Here is a 14,663-nt window from a genome sequence, read left to right as displayed (position 1 = left end):
ACTGATGTTATTGGTCACATACACATATTTAACTGATGTTATTGGTCACATACACATATTTACAGATGTTATTGGTCACATACACATATTTAACTGATGTTATTGGTCACATACACATATTTAACTGATGTTATTGGTCACATACACATATTTAACTGATGTTATTGGTCACATACACATATTTAACTGATGTTATTGGTCACATACACATATTTAACTGATGTTATTGGTCACATACACATATTTAACTGATGTTATTGGTCACATACACATATTTACTGATGTTATTGGTCACATACACATATTTAACTGATGTTATTGGTCACATACACATATTTAACTGATGTTATTGGTCACATACACATATTTAACTGATGTTATTGGTCACATACACATATTTAACTGATGTTATTGGTCACATACACATATTTAACTGATGTTATTGGTCACATCACTACGAGTATTGGTCACCACTCGATGTTATTGGTCACATACACATATTTAACTGATGTTATTGGTCACATACACATATTTAACTGATGTTATTGGTCACATACACATATTTAACTGATGTTATTGGTCACATACACAATTTACAGATGTTATTGGTCACATACACATATTTACAGATGTTATTGGTCACATACACGTATTTTACAGATGTTATTGGTCACATACACGTATTTTACAGATGTTATTGGTCACATACACAGTATTTAACTGATGTTATTGGTCACATACACATTTACGATGTTATTGGTCACATACACATTTACGATGTTATTGGTCACATACACATATTTAACAGATGTTATTGGTCACATACACATATTTTACAGATGTTATTGGTCACATACACATATTTACAGATGTTATTGGTCACATACACATATTTACAGATGTTATTGGTCACATACACATATTTAACTGATGTTATTGGTCACATACACATATTTAACAGATGTTATTGGTCACATACACATATTTAACTGATGTTATTGGTCACATACACATATTTACAGATGTTATTGGTCACATACACATATTTAACTGATGTTATTGGTCACATACACATATTTAACTGATGTTATTGGTCACATACACATATTTAACTGATGTTATTGGTCACATACACATATTTAACTGATGTTATTGGTCACATACACATATTTAACTGATGTTATTGGTCACATACACATATTTACTGATGTTATTGGTCACATACACATATTTAACTGATGTTATTGGTCACATACACATATTTACAGATGTTATTGGTCACATACACATATTTAACTGATGTTATTGGTCACATACACATATTTAACTGATGTTATTGGTCACATACACATATTTAACTGATGTTATTGGTCACATACACATATTTAACTGATGTTATTGGTCACATACACATATTTAACTGATGTTATTGGTCACATACACATATTTAACTGATGTTATTGGTCACATACACATATTTTACAGATGTTATTGGTCACATACACGTATTTAACAGATGTTATTGGTCACATACACGTATTTAACTGATGTTATTGGTCACATACACATATTTAACTGATGTTATTGGTCACATACACATATTTAACTGATGTTATTGGTCACATACACATATTTAACTGATGTTATTGGTCACATACACGTATTTAACTGATGTTATTGGTCACATACACATATTTAACAGATGTTATTGGTCACATACACATATTTTACAGATGTTATTGGTCACATACACGTATTTTACTGATGTTATTGGTCACATACACGTATTTTACAGATGTTATTGGTCACATACACGTATTTTACAGATGTTATTGGTCACATACACATATTTTACAGATGTTATTGGTCACATACACATATTTTACAGATGTTATTGGTCACATACACATATTTTACAGATGTTATTGGTCACATACACATATTTTACAGATGTTATTGGTCACATACACATATTTTACAGATGTTATTGGTCACATACACGTATTTTACAGATGTTATTGGTCACATACACATATTTTACAGATGTTATTGGTCACATACACATATTTTACAGATGTTATTGGTCACATACACATATTTTACAGATGTTATTGGTCACATACACATATTTTACAGATGTTATTGGTCACATACACATATTTTACAGATGTTATTGGTCACATACACATATTTTACAGATGTTATTGGTCACATACACATATTTACAGATGTTATTGGTCACATACACATATTTTACAGATGTTATTGGTCACATACACATATTTAACTGATGTTATTGGTCACATACACATATTTAACTGATGTTATTGGTCACATACACATATTTAACTGATGTTATTGGTCACATACACATATTTAACTGATGTTATTGGTCACATACACATATTTAACTGATGTTATTGGTCACATACACATATTTAACTGATGTTATTGGTCACATACACATATTTAACTGATGTTATTGGTCACATACACATATTTAACTGATGTTATTGGTCACATACACATATTTAACTGATGTTATTGGTCACATACACATATTTAACTGATGTTATTGGTCACATACACATATTTAACTGATGTTATTGGTCACATACACATATTTAACTGATGTTATTGGTCACATACACATATTTAACTGATGTTATTGGTCACATACACATATTTAACTGATGTTATTGGTCACATACACATATTTAACAGATGTTATTGGTCACATACACATATTTAACAGATGTTATTGGTCACATACACATATTTACAGATGTTATTGGTCACATACACATATTTACTGATGTTATTGGTCACATACACATATTTAACTGATGTTATTGGTCACATACACATATTTAACTGATGTTTTTGGTCACATACACATATTTAGCAGATGTTATTGCGGGTGTAGCGAAATGCTTGTCTTCCTAGCTCCAACGTTTGTTCATATCCTTTGCTAGTTAGTGAGTTATTAGCCCAGTTATAGATCATTTGTAGTCAGAAATGGGGGAGTGACTGTTTCCTACAAAACGTGTGCATTGCTAGCCATCTTTGAAAAGTGAGTAAAGTAAAGAGCTTTTTTTGTCTTAAAGGGGCAGTGTTGTTTTTTGAGACGGGCTTGAATAAGCCAAGTAGCCAATAGGCAGAAGGTAACATAATTAATCTGATTTTCTTTAATAATGCTATGGGAATAATGATGCATTTTATTTTGTAAAGTGGTTTCTTGCATCAAACAATATTTTCAGTCACTTCTTTGTCTGAAGGACAAGTGGATAAACAGGTTAATGTCAAGCCCTGCATGTTTTGTTTAACAGTCTCATGGATTGTAGACCTACATTGAACACCACACATTGGCTGATACTGTAGGCTGAATGATAGAACAGCTATTTCCATGGTAAAATGTTATGGGATGCATTTTCTTCTGTGTTGATGGTAGGCCACTCTAGTAGGCCTACATTATGATCAAATAGCCACAGTAGCCTACTTGGCCACTGTTAAAACTGGAACTTAAAGCGGGTACAGCCTTAGTATTCACAGTCAACTTGCGCTGGAAGTTGCACAGAATTTTCACAACGTTCAAGTTTGCGCTCAGCAGATGTGAAATTTGCTCAGGGCTGAAAAGAATTAGAGGGAACATTGGTCCTAACTGCTTGTTATTGTGGGGGATTGTATTGAGTAGATGCGTAAGTGGCAAAGACATTTCACACACCACACACACACTTACACGCACACACTCATCACAATTTAAGCCTCTACCCTTTTCCCCTCTCCTACAGTCAGTTCCCACTGTATGCCCATGCAATCAGACCATCTTAACACGCACACTCTACCCCAACCATCTCCCTAACACCCCTCTCCTCCCTCTCTCTCGCCCCGTCCAGAGTCCCGTCAGTTCCTGCTGTATGCCCGTCAGACAGAGATCAGGGGAGTGGACATAGACAACCCCTACTATAACTACATCATCTCCTTCACCGTGCCAGAGATAGACAACGTGACCGTGGTGGACTATGACGCTCTGGAGAACCGGATCTACTGGTCAGACGTCCGAACCCAGACCATCAAGAGAGCCTTCATCAACGGCACCGGAGTGGAGACCGTGGTGTCTGCTGGTAGGGAATATACTGTGGAAATATCTAACCTACTTGGGGTCAACTAATGAAATACCTATAGAATGAATGAGTCAATCAGTCAAAATGTTCATGTAGGTTTTCTAATTGGCTATCAGTAAGGGATAGTTCACCCAAATTACAAAGGGACATTGGTGAGTATCCTTGTCCAAAGAAACACCTATGTAATTGTGTCATTTGGATGAACTATTCCTTTAATGAAATTGCATATTTTTTGTGTTGTCTCATGAATAACGTTGTCTTCCCCTAGACCTGCCCAACGCCCATGGCCTGGCAGTAGACTGGGTGTCTAGGAACCTGTTCTGGACCAGTTACGATGCCAATAAGAAACAGATCAACGTGGCCAGACTGGATGGATCCTTTAAGAACGCTGTTATCCAGGGTCTGGATAAACCCCACTGTCTGGTGCTGCACCCTATACTGGGGTAGGTAGAACCCACGTGCACATGCACACTCGCCCAACACCCCCCCTCAACATACACACACACCCCCAACACACTCACACACAGAGACCATCTGGCTGTCAGACAGGCTCCCCACTGATACGAAGGGTAGTTTAGATGATGGCTGACCTCTAACAAAGATCAGCCAGCTCTCCCACTCTAGACGGGACTTCAGTTCCTCTCATCTTTCCCTTTTCATCTCTCCCTCGCTCTCTCTCTCTTTCTCAACAGATTGCTGCTGTGTTAAGAGCCAGACTGCACTTATACATGTTTTACACACCGTCACACATTGGCCCCATTCTAGCTCTCTGTGTCTCAATTTCTCTCATCTCAATTTTCTTATCTTACTCTTTCCCTCTTTTTCCTGAGTTTCTCTCTCTTCATTTATATTTCTCTCTCTTACACATTATTTTTCTCTCACTCCTTTTCGCTCTCTTTCGCTATTACTCTATATTTATCTCTCTTGCTCCTTTTCTGTCTTTTGGTCTTTTTAAAGAGACAATGGCTGAGCAGGCATATAGCCGCTCCTAAAATCACTAACAGACATTGTGTGTGTTTCTCTTTGTGTGTTTGTGTGTGTGCTCTACTTTGTCGATGTGTGTTTGTGAGTATGCGTGGGGCGGACGCAGAGAGGATATTTTCTTTGAGAATGTCTCTGCCTTTTTTTTCTTCATTTTTTTCTCCGTTTTTTGAGAAACTTACTGAGCTGAGGAAAGTTTCCCACCTGGGCTGTGCTGCTTGCATGGGGGAAACCAGAAGCACTGCCTAGAATGAATCCAGGACAGGAGGGGGTAGGGAAAGGGGGGTCGGGGGTGAGAAAGACAGACGAGAGACTAGGTTTCAATTGTTTTCAGGAACTGTATTGAAACGCATGAGAACTAAACAAATGCAGGCTGCGGTGGAAGTGGTTGTTTTTGAGAGGAAGTGGAGGGGCGGAAGGGGGGGTATTAAATAGTGACACCCATGCTAAAGTAATCACAAATACACATGAATTGCCCTATGTTTTTTAGATAGGCATCACATCAAGTGTGTTTTTGTGAGCGTACATTAGTGTTTCATAGAAGTCTTTGATTGCATATGTTTCTGTATATGTGTTTTGTTTTTATGAGTGCCTGTTTCCGCCCACTTTTGTGTGTAGCCTGGATATTATGCCTCTCACAGAGAGAGTTTTAGAATTCCCCAGAATAAATGGAGAGAAAGAGAAACCATTCATGTTGCATTTAATTGACTGCAGTGAAATAGAATTGCAGCAGGACTCTACTCTAGCCCAGCCCCACTGACATGCTTCCTGCTTGGCCTAACCCAATCAACATCCACCCACCCACACTGTTCTAAACTAGCCTTGACCCTGCAATAAGTAAGAGCAGGCTCCTGTACTTTATACCCAATGAAAGATGCTGCTATTAAAACACTGAGGTTTTTACATAGATTGTAAACTAGCTGTATAACTACCTTTCCATCTGTCAAGAAGACGTTCAGTAGATATATATGCACCAAATGTAGGCCATGCTAGGCCTAGGCTGCTGAATGTTTTGCTAGTTTTGCACCACAATTTATTTTCTCACAAATTCTGATGTGTTGCCTTATTGTGTGTTTGTGAACTGAATTAACAGCTTTCACACATTTAAAAATGATAATACAGACTATTAGGTGCTATCAAGTCGAACAAACAAAAGTTATTTTTCCAGTAGTGCTTTCAGTAGCATGATATGACATTTTGTCTCTGTGTTCCAGGAAGCTGTACTGGACAGATGGAGACAACATCAGCATGGCCAACACTGACGGCAGCAACCACACTGTCCTCTTCACCAATCAGAAGGGCCCAGTGGGTGAGTGGTTCTGGGATAAAAGTAGTACACTATAGGTAATAGTTTGCCATCTGGGATCATCGTAATCGCCTCTTTCTCCATCTCTCCTCTGTCTCCAGGTCTGTCCATAGACTTTGACACAGAGCAGCTGTACTGGGTCAGCTCAGGGAACAGTACCATCAGCCGCTGTAAGCTGGACGGTTCGGGTCTAGAGGTTCTGGAGGGAGTCAAACTGACGAAGGCCACAGCTCTGGCCATCATGGGTGCATAACATGGCTCCTCTCTTACTAGGATTGTACATTCTGCCTTCTAGCTGCATTTCTCTTTCGGTTCTGAAGTGTTTGAATACTCACCTATGGCTGCTACAGTAGGTCTCAACTTTCATTATTTGTGTGATTGGAGTATGAATGTGATGGGTCATTTTGATTGGCCCAATTGTGTAAAGAGATGAAATGTAATGTTGTGATTGGCTGTTGTGTGCTGTATGTAGGTGAGAAGCTATGGTGGGCGGACCAGGGGACTGACCAGATAGGAACCTGTGACAAGAGCGACGGAGGGAACTGGAGGGTCCTGAGAAACGGCACATCTCCCATGATGCACATGAAGATCTACAACGAGACTGTGCAGAAAGGTGTGTGTGTGTTCGCTTGCTACTAGATTATAAGTAACCATTTTAATCTATCCGTGCAAATACATATCTGTCTTGTTTTTATTCTATAAAAGTAGACGTGTGTGTGTGGGTGTGTGTGTGGGTGTGGGTGCAGGTTCCTCAGCATGTTTGTTTTTGTGTTGTGTTTCCAGGCACTAATCTGTGCAGTATTAACAATGGAGACTGTTCCCAGCTGTGCCTGCCCACCTCCCCCACCACACGAGCCTGCATGTGTACCGCTGGATACAGCCTCAGGAGTGGACAACAGTCCTGTGAGGGTGAGACACACACACACACACACACACACACACACACACACACACACACACACACACACACACACACACACACCCCACTGTGAATAAGTTATTTATAAGTAACAAAAATATAAACGCAACGTGTAAAGTGTTGGTCCCATATTTTATGAGCTGAAATAAAAAAAATCCCAGAAAAGTTCCATATGCACAAAAAGCCTATTTCTCTCAAATGTTGAACACAAATTTGGTTACATCCCTGTCAGTGAGCATTTCTCCTTTGCCAAGATAATCCATCCACCTGACATGTGTAGAATATCAAGAAGCTGATTAAGCAGCATGATCATGACAGTGCTGGGGACAATAAAAGTCCTCTCTAAAATGTGCAGTTTTGTGTCACTACACAATGCCACAGATTTCAAGTTTTGAGGGAGCTGCAATTGGCATTCTGACTGCAGGAATGTCCACCAGAGCTGTTGCCAGAGAATTTAATGTTAATTTCTCTACCATAAGCAACCTTCAACGTCATTTTAGAGAATTTGGCAGTACATCCAACCGCAGACAACGTGTAACCACGCCAGGCCCTCCACATCCGGCTTCTTCACCTGCGGGATCGTCTGAGGGGGGAGTGGGGTGCTGAGGAGTATTTCTGTCTAACAAAGCCCTTTTGTGGGGAAGAACTCTTTCTAATTGTCTTGAAAAAAAACCTGTTGAAATGTATAGAAAATCCAATAAAATGGTGTGGACACATTTTCAATTTCAACTTATTTTAGAAGAAATTGGGAATTATTTATGGAAAGCGCAAGGTGCCAATATATTTGCCTGTAACTGTATATCCAATCCTAAACTCTGGGTAATTTTTCACTTGGCCTCAGGTGTGGGCTCTTTCCTGCTTTACTCTGTTCATGAGGGCATCCGTGGCATCCCCCTGGATCCCTCGGACAAGTCAGATGCTCTGGTGCCAATGTCGGGCACCTCCCTGGCCGTGGGCATAGACTTCCATGCAGGTATGGACAGACACACACACACACACACACACACACACACACACACACACACACACACACACACACAGCCACCTTGGAGAGAGGGGTTTTCAAACACTATATATAACCAAAGTAGATCAGTAGTGAGGAAAGACATCATGAATATATGCTGAATCCAGACAATATGGTAGATTCATTCCACATGAGCCTGTTAATGAGTATGATGGGTATAGTATCTACTCTCCTGTAATGTCTCCCCTCCAGACAATGACACTATCTACTGGGTGGACATGGGCCTGAGCACCATCAGCAGAGCTAAGAGAGACCAGACCTGGAGAGAAGACGTGGTGACCAACGGCATCGGCAGGGTGGAGGGCATCACTGTGGACTGGATCGCTGGTAAAGCAAACACACCATGCATACACGTGCACATGCATACAGACTCATACGCTCACATGTACTACACGTACATACCAACTGATACTGTACACACACTCACGCATTCGGTATCTATCACAGACTCACGTGTAACACGCTTTACAGAAGAGAGATGAGATTCTCATTCTGCTCACATCCTCACCTCTGCCATGTCAGAGAGGGAGAGGTGGGGAAAGAGAGAGGGAGAGGTGGGGAAAGAGAGAGGGAGAGGTGGGGAAAGAGAGAGGGAGAGGTGGGGAAAGAGAGAGGGAGAGGTGGGGAAAGAGAGTGGGAGAGGTGGGGAAAGAGAGAGGGAGAGGTGGGGAAAGAGAGAGGGAGAGGTGGGGAAAGAGAGAGGGAGAGGTGGGGAAAGAGAGAGGGAGAGGTGGGGAAAGAGAGAGGGAGAGGTGGGGAAAGAGAGAGGGAGAGGTGGGGAAAGAGAGAGGGAGAGGTGGGGAAAGAGAGAGGGAGAGGTGGGGAAAGAGAGAGGGAGAGGTGGGGAAAGAGAGAGGGAGAGGTGGGGGGGGAGAGGTGGGGAAGAGAGAGAGGGGGAGAGGTGGGGAAAGGGAGAGGTGGGGAAAGGGAGAGGTGGGGAAAGGGAGAGGTGGGGAAAGGGAGAGGTGGGGAAAGGGAGAGGTGGGGAAAGGGAGAGGTGGGGAAAGGGAGAGGTGGGGAAAGGGAGAGGGAGAGGTGGGGAAAGGGAGAGGGAGAGGTGGGGAAAGGGAGAGGGTGGGGGAAAGGGAGAGGTGGGGAAAGGGAGAGGTGGGGAAAGGGAGAGGGAGAGGTGGGAAAAGGGAGAGGTGGGGAGAGGGAAGGAGAAACTAAAAGAAGAGGAGAAAGATTAACACAGAGAGAGAGTGGTAGACCGAGGAGATGGGAAGAGGAGAAAGATTAACACAGAGAGAGAGTGGTAGACCGAGGAGATGGGAAGAGGAGAAAGATTAACACAGAGAGAGAGTGGTAGACCGAGGAGATGGGAAGAGGAGAAAGATTAACACAGAGAGAGAGTGGTAGACCGAGGAGATGGGAAGAGGAGAAAGATTAACACAGAGAGAGAGTGGTAGACCGAGGAGATGGGAAGAGGAGAAAGATTAACACAGAGAGAGAGTGGTAGACCGAGGAGATGGGAAGAGGAGAAAGATTAACACAGAGAGAGAGTGGTAGACCGAGGAGATGGGAAAAAGCCCAGAGGTGCCTGTATAGTCCAGGTCACATGACAGGGATGTGGACAGAGCGAGGCCTTACTGCAGGATGTGTAATGAACACTGCAGCATTACATCAGCTCTCTGAGGTTACGCTGGGAAACCCCTTTTACACCTCAACACCAACCAAACAATAATGACTGCATTCTCCATTGGCCTAGTTGTATTTAGATGTAGTGTTATATACAGTGGCGATAGACATGTATTTATCCCACAACATACAGTAACCTTCTGCAGAACTCCTGCATCAGTTAGACTCTAGTGGTTGATGGAATCGATGCTCTTGTACTGTAAAACATGTTGATTGTTTAAAAGACACTGTAGCTGAAGTGTGACAGGTCTGTATTGTTGTTGTATTGATTGTTGGTGCTCTGTCTTGACCCTCCATAGGGAACATCTACTGGACTGACCAGGGCTTTGATGTGATTGAGGTGGCCAGACTGAACGGCTCCTTCCGCTACGTAGTCATCTCCCAGGGCCTGGACAAGCCCCGTGCCATCACTGTCCACCCAGAGAAAGGGTGAGGACAGTGGGGAGAGGGGGTAACTCTAACCTCGGTTAAATGGAGTGAAAGGGAAAAGTGACTTCTCGCTTACTCTGTGTGTGTGTGTGTGTGTGTGTGTGTGTGTGTGTGTGTGTGTGTGTGTGTGTGTGTGTGTGTGTGTGTGTGTGTGTGTGTGTGTGTGTGTGTGTGTGTGTGTGTGTGTGTGTGTGTTTACAGGTATTTGTTCTGGACAGAGTGGGGTCAGTACCCACGGATCGAGAGGTCTCGCCTGGACGGGTCTCAGAGAGCTGTACTGGTCAACGTCAGCATCAGCTGGCCTAATGGCATCTCCATAGACTACCGGGTACAGTATAACACACAAACTCTCTGTTCCACACAGACAGACACTGAATATGCAAAACATTAAGAACACCTTCCTGATATTGAGTTACACCCCTCACATTTGCCCTCACAACAGCTTCAATTCGTCGGGAATGGACTCTACAAGGTGTCGAAAGCATTCCACAGAGATGCTGGCCCATGTTGACGCCAATGCTTCCCACAGTTGTGTCAAGTTGGCTGGATGTGCTTTGGTTGGTGGACCATTCTTGATACACACGGGAAACTGAAGCGTGAAAAACCCAGCAGCGTTGCAGTTCATTACACAAACCGGCCCGCCTGGCACCTACTACCATACCTCGTTCAAAGGCACTTAAATATTTTGTCTTGCCCATTCACCCTTTGAATGACACACACACCCAATCCATGTCTCAAGGCTTTAAAATCCTTCTATAACCTGTATCCTCCTATACATCTACACTGATTGAAGTGGTTTAACAATTGACATCAATAAGGGATCGTAGTTTTTACCTGGTCAATCTGTCATGGAAAGAACAGGTGTTCTTAATGTTTTGTATATTCAGTGTATATACACACACTGAACTCACTGTCTTGCAATGTGTGTGTGCAGGAGGGTTTTCTGTACTGGTGTGATGCTCGTACAGACAAGATAGAGCGTATCAACCTGGAGACTGGAGAGAACAGACAGGTGGTGCTGGCTAACAACAACATGGACATGTTCTCTGTCTCCGTGTTTGAAAGCTTCATCTACTGGAGTGACAGGTCCGTGTCCATCAGTCTGTCTGTCGCTCTCTCTACATATATCTTTCTCTCTCCCTCCAATGTTATCTATCACTTTTTCTCTCTCTCTCTCTCTCTCTCTCTCTCTCTGTGTCTCTCTCTCTCTCTCTCTCTGTGTCTCTCTCTCTCTCTCTCTCTGTGTCTCTCTCTGTGTCTCTCTCTCTGTGTCTCTCTCTCTGTGTCTCTCTCTCTGTGTCTCTCTCTCTCTGTGTCTCTCTCTGTGTGTCTCTCTCTCTCTCTGTCTCTGTGTGTCTCTCTCTCTCTCTGTCTCTGTGTGTCTCTATCTCTCTCTCTCTCTCTCTCGCTCTCTGTGTCTCTCTCTGTCTCTGTGTCTCTCTCTCTCTCTCTCTCTCTCTCTCTCTATCTCTGTGTGTGTCTCTCTCTCTCTCTCTGTGTCTCTCTGTGTGTGTCTCTGTGTGTCTCTCTCTCTCTCTCTCTCTCTGTGTCTCTCTCTCTGTGTGTCTCTCTCTCTGTGTCCTCTCTCTGTGTGTCTCTGTCTCTCTCTCTCTCTCTCTCTCTCTGCGTGTCTCTCTCTCTGTGTGTCTCTCTCTCTCTCGTTCTCTGTGTGTCTCTCTCTCTCTCGTTCTCTGTGTGTCTCTCTCTCTCTCGTTCTCTGTGTGTCTCTCTCTCGTTCTCTCTGTGTGTCTCTCTCTGTGTGTCTCACTCATCTGCCACCTTCCTTCTCAGCTGCTTTCTCCATCCCTCCCTCCTCCTCACTCATCTGCCACCTTCCTTCTCAGCTGCTTTCTCCATCCCTCCCTCCTCCTCACTCATCTGCCACCTTCCTTCTCAGCCGTTGTCTCTCACTCATTATTTTACTTAGTCTGTCTCTCTTCCTGTCGTCATGTCTTTCTCACTCTTTCCCCCTCCCCTCTCTGGCCTGTCTTAGGACTCATGCCAATGGCTCCATAAAGCGAGGCAGCAAAGACAACGCTACGGACTCTGTGCCCCTGCGCACTGGCATCGGAGTACAGCTCAAAGACATCAAAGTGTTCAGCAGGGCCAGGCAGCAAGGTGGGCAGGAGCCATGTACTGTGGATTTGTTATTTTAGTCTACTCAAACATGTGGCAATAATGCTGTAGAGTTGGGCCAGTAACCGAAGGTCGCTGGTTTGAATACCCAAGGCAACAAGGTGAAAAATCTGTCTGTGCCCTTGAGCAAGGCACTTACCCTCATTTGCTACAGTGGCGCCGTACTACTATGGCAGACCCTGTAAAACAACACATTGCTCCTATCCGGTGTGTGACAATAATACAATAAATAAATGATAATACACTTATTTGATATACCAAACCCATTCAATAGATTTTTATTAATCTTGCAATTGAATTTGAGATTTTTCATATTTGAACATAAAATTATCTGCTTATTTAATTGTCCCCCCCTCCCCCCATGTCAATAAATTATTTTTGTTGTCTAGACACACTTTGTTATCTAAAGTGAGTAAAATATGTTTCCCCTCTACACAGGAACTAATGTGTGTAAGGATAACAACGGAGGGTGCCAGCAACTGTGTCTTTTCCGTGGCAACGCAGATCGTACATGTGCCTGTGCTCACGGTATGTTGGCTGAGGATGGACGTGGTTGCCGTGACTACGACGGCTACTTACTCTACTCAGAACGCTCTATTCTAAAGAGCGTTCACCTATCGGATGAAGAGAACCTAAATGCTCCGATAAAACCGTTTGAGGATCCGGAACACATGAAGAACGTTATAGCTCTGACGTTTGACTACCGTGGAGGAGGAGGGAAAGGAGCCAATCGCATCTTCTTTAGTGACATCCACTTTGGGAACATTCAGCAGATCAATGATGATGGTTTGGACCGCAAGACACTGGTGGAAAGTAAGTTATTCATCCTCTATTCTACAGTCATATTCATACAATCTGTTATCATCCCTCTAATCCTATAGCAATCCATCCCTTCTCTTCCTCATAACCCTGTTGATGTACCCTGTTGATGTACCCTGTTGATGTACCCTGTTGTGAATGAGTCCTGATAAGGCCAAGTGAATGTAGGTAAGCACTAGTTAATCAGGTTATTTGACTTTGAAAAATGTGCTGAAACATTTGTCCTTCCTTAGACGGTTCTCTTACCCACTTAGTTAAGCATCATCTTTCATCCCTCCCTCCATCCTCCACCTCACCTGAAAACAAACCTTCTCAAAGATAAAGTCCTACAAAACTTGTTTTGGACCTCCAACTGATAAACTTGTTACCAACTCTATTCTTTCTTTGAGTCTGGAAAACAAAGTGCAAAGCTTTCACATCTACCTAAGTCAGGGAACACACTGTACATAATAACATAACCCAGACTCAGGCACAGGTAGACCTTCATTATCTTTATCTCAGAAGAACATAACAGAAATAAAGAACATTTGGTAGAAGAATGGCTTTACTGTTGCTCTGTTCAATCACTCACATCCTTTAAAAAACTTGTTTAAAACATTTTTACTAGATAAATGTCTTTCTCCAGGATGTCTCTGTTCTCTGCCATGTCCCAGGAGACCCTCTAGATTCTCTGTGTTCAGGTCCTCCTTTTAGACTGTTGTCTTACAGTGGGGAGGCACTTCAAGTGCTCTCCCTCAGTTGAACCTTGGAGCTGAAGAGAGGTTTATACCACACCTTAGTGTCAATTGTGTTTCAGGGAGATTTAGGAAGAAAGGGTTTTGTAGTTCTGGAGCTATTATTGTGTCGCTCTCAGACATTCCATTTTCAGTCCCCATCCGGGTTGTCATGGACAAAAAGCATAACCTTCGATACAATTCCCCTGTATAGTCCTGTATAGAGTGGTCTGTGGTCACCCCCCGCGACCCAGCTTCAGCCGGTCCTGTCTGAACTTCTGGGACATGAGGACGTAGAGGATGGGGTTGGCCACGGTGGAGGAGGTGGCCATCAGGCGGGCGAACACACTGAAGGGTCTGTAGTGGGGTGATGGCCCCGTGGCTGCGGCCCCCCAGGACGGCAAAGGTCAGGCTGTAGGAGGGTGGCCAGCACCAGCAGGGCCAAGATCTGGGTTACCTTCTGCTGGTATCGCTGTACCTGGAGCACCTGGCTGTCCCTCCCACTCTGCCACAGGAACAAGTAGATCCCGGTATAGGCCACAGCGACGAAGGACTGCAGGACGTGGCAGGCTCC

At 43.1% G+C, this 14,663-nt stretch overlaps 1 protein-coding gene across 3 annotated transcripts in view; it reads left to right on the top strand.

The window, feature by feature from the left end:
• Positions 1–14,663, top strand: part of LOC106583141 (low-density lipoprotein receptor-related protein 1) — a 217,786-nt gene that overhangs the window by 159,910 nt on the left and 43,213 nt on the right. For all 3 annotated transcript variants that reach the window (XM_082967520.1, XM_082967521.1, XM_045705049.2), the window contains exons 29-41: positions 3,897–4,124; positions 4,393–4,567; positions 6,320–6,414; positions 6,513–6,656; positions 6,884–7,024; positions 7,195–7,320; positions 8,172–8,303; positions 8,547–8,681; positions 10,292–10,421; positions 10,623–10,749; positions 11,356–11,507; positions 12,415–12,539; positions 12,996–13,370. In XM_082967520.1, the coding sequence (XP_082823646.1) occupies positions 3,897–4,124; positions 4,393–4,567; positions 6,320–6,414; positions 6,513–6,656; positions 6,884–7,024; positions 7,195–7,320; positions 8,172–8,303; positions 8,547–8,681; positions 10,292–10,421; positions 10,623–10,749; positions 11,356–11,507; positions 12,415–12,539; positions 12,996–13,370 (2,085 nt within the window). The remainder of the gene's footprint in view (positions 1–3,896; positions 4,125–4,392; positions 4,568–6,319; positions 6,415–6,512; positions 6,657–6,883; positions 7,025–7,194; positions 7,321–8,171; positions 8,304–8,546; positions 8,682–10,291; positions 10,422–10,622; positions 10,750–11,355; positions 11,508–12,414; positions 12,540–12,995; positions 13,371–14,663) is intronic.

This window comes from Salmo salar, chromosome 22, assembly GCF_965601325.2.
Source record: "Salmo salar chromosome 22, fSalSal1, whole genome shotgun sequence".
Taxonomy (NCBI): Eukaryota; Metazoa; Chordata; class Actinopteri; order Salmoniformes; family Salmonidae; genus Salmo; species Salmo salar.
This window is presented reverse-complemented; position numbering and strand designations above follow the sequence as displayed.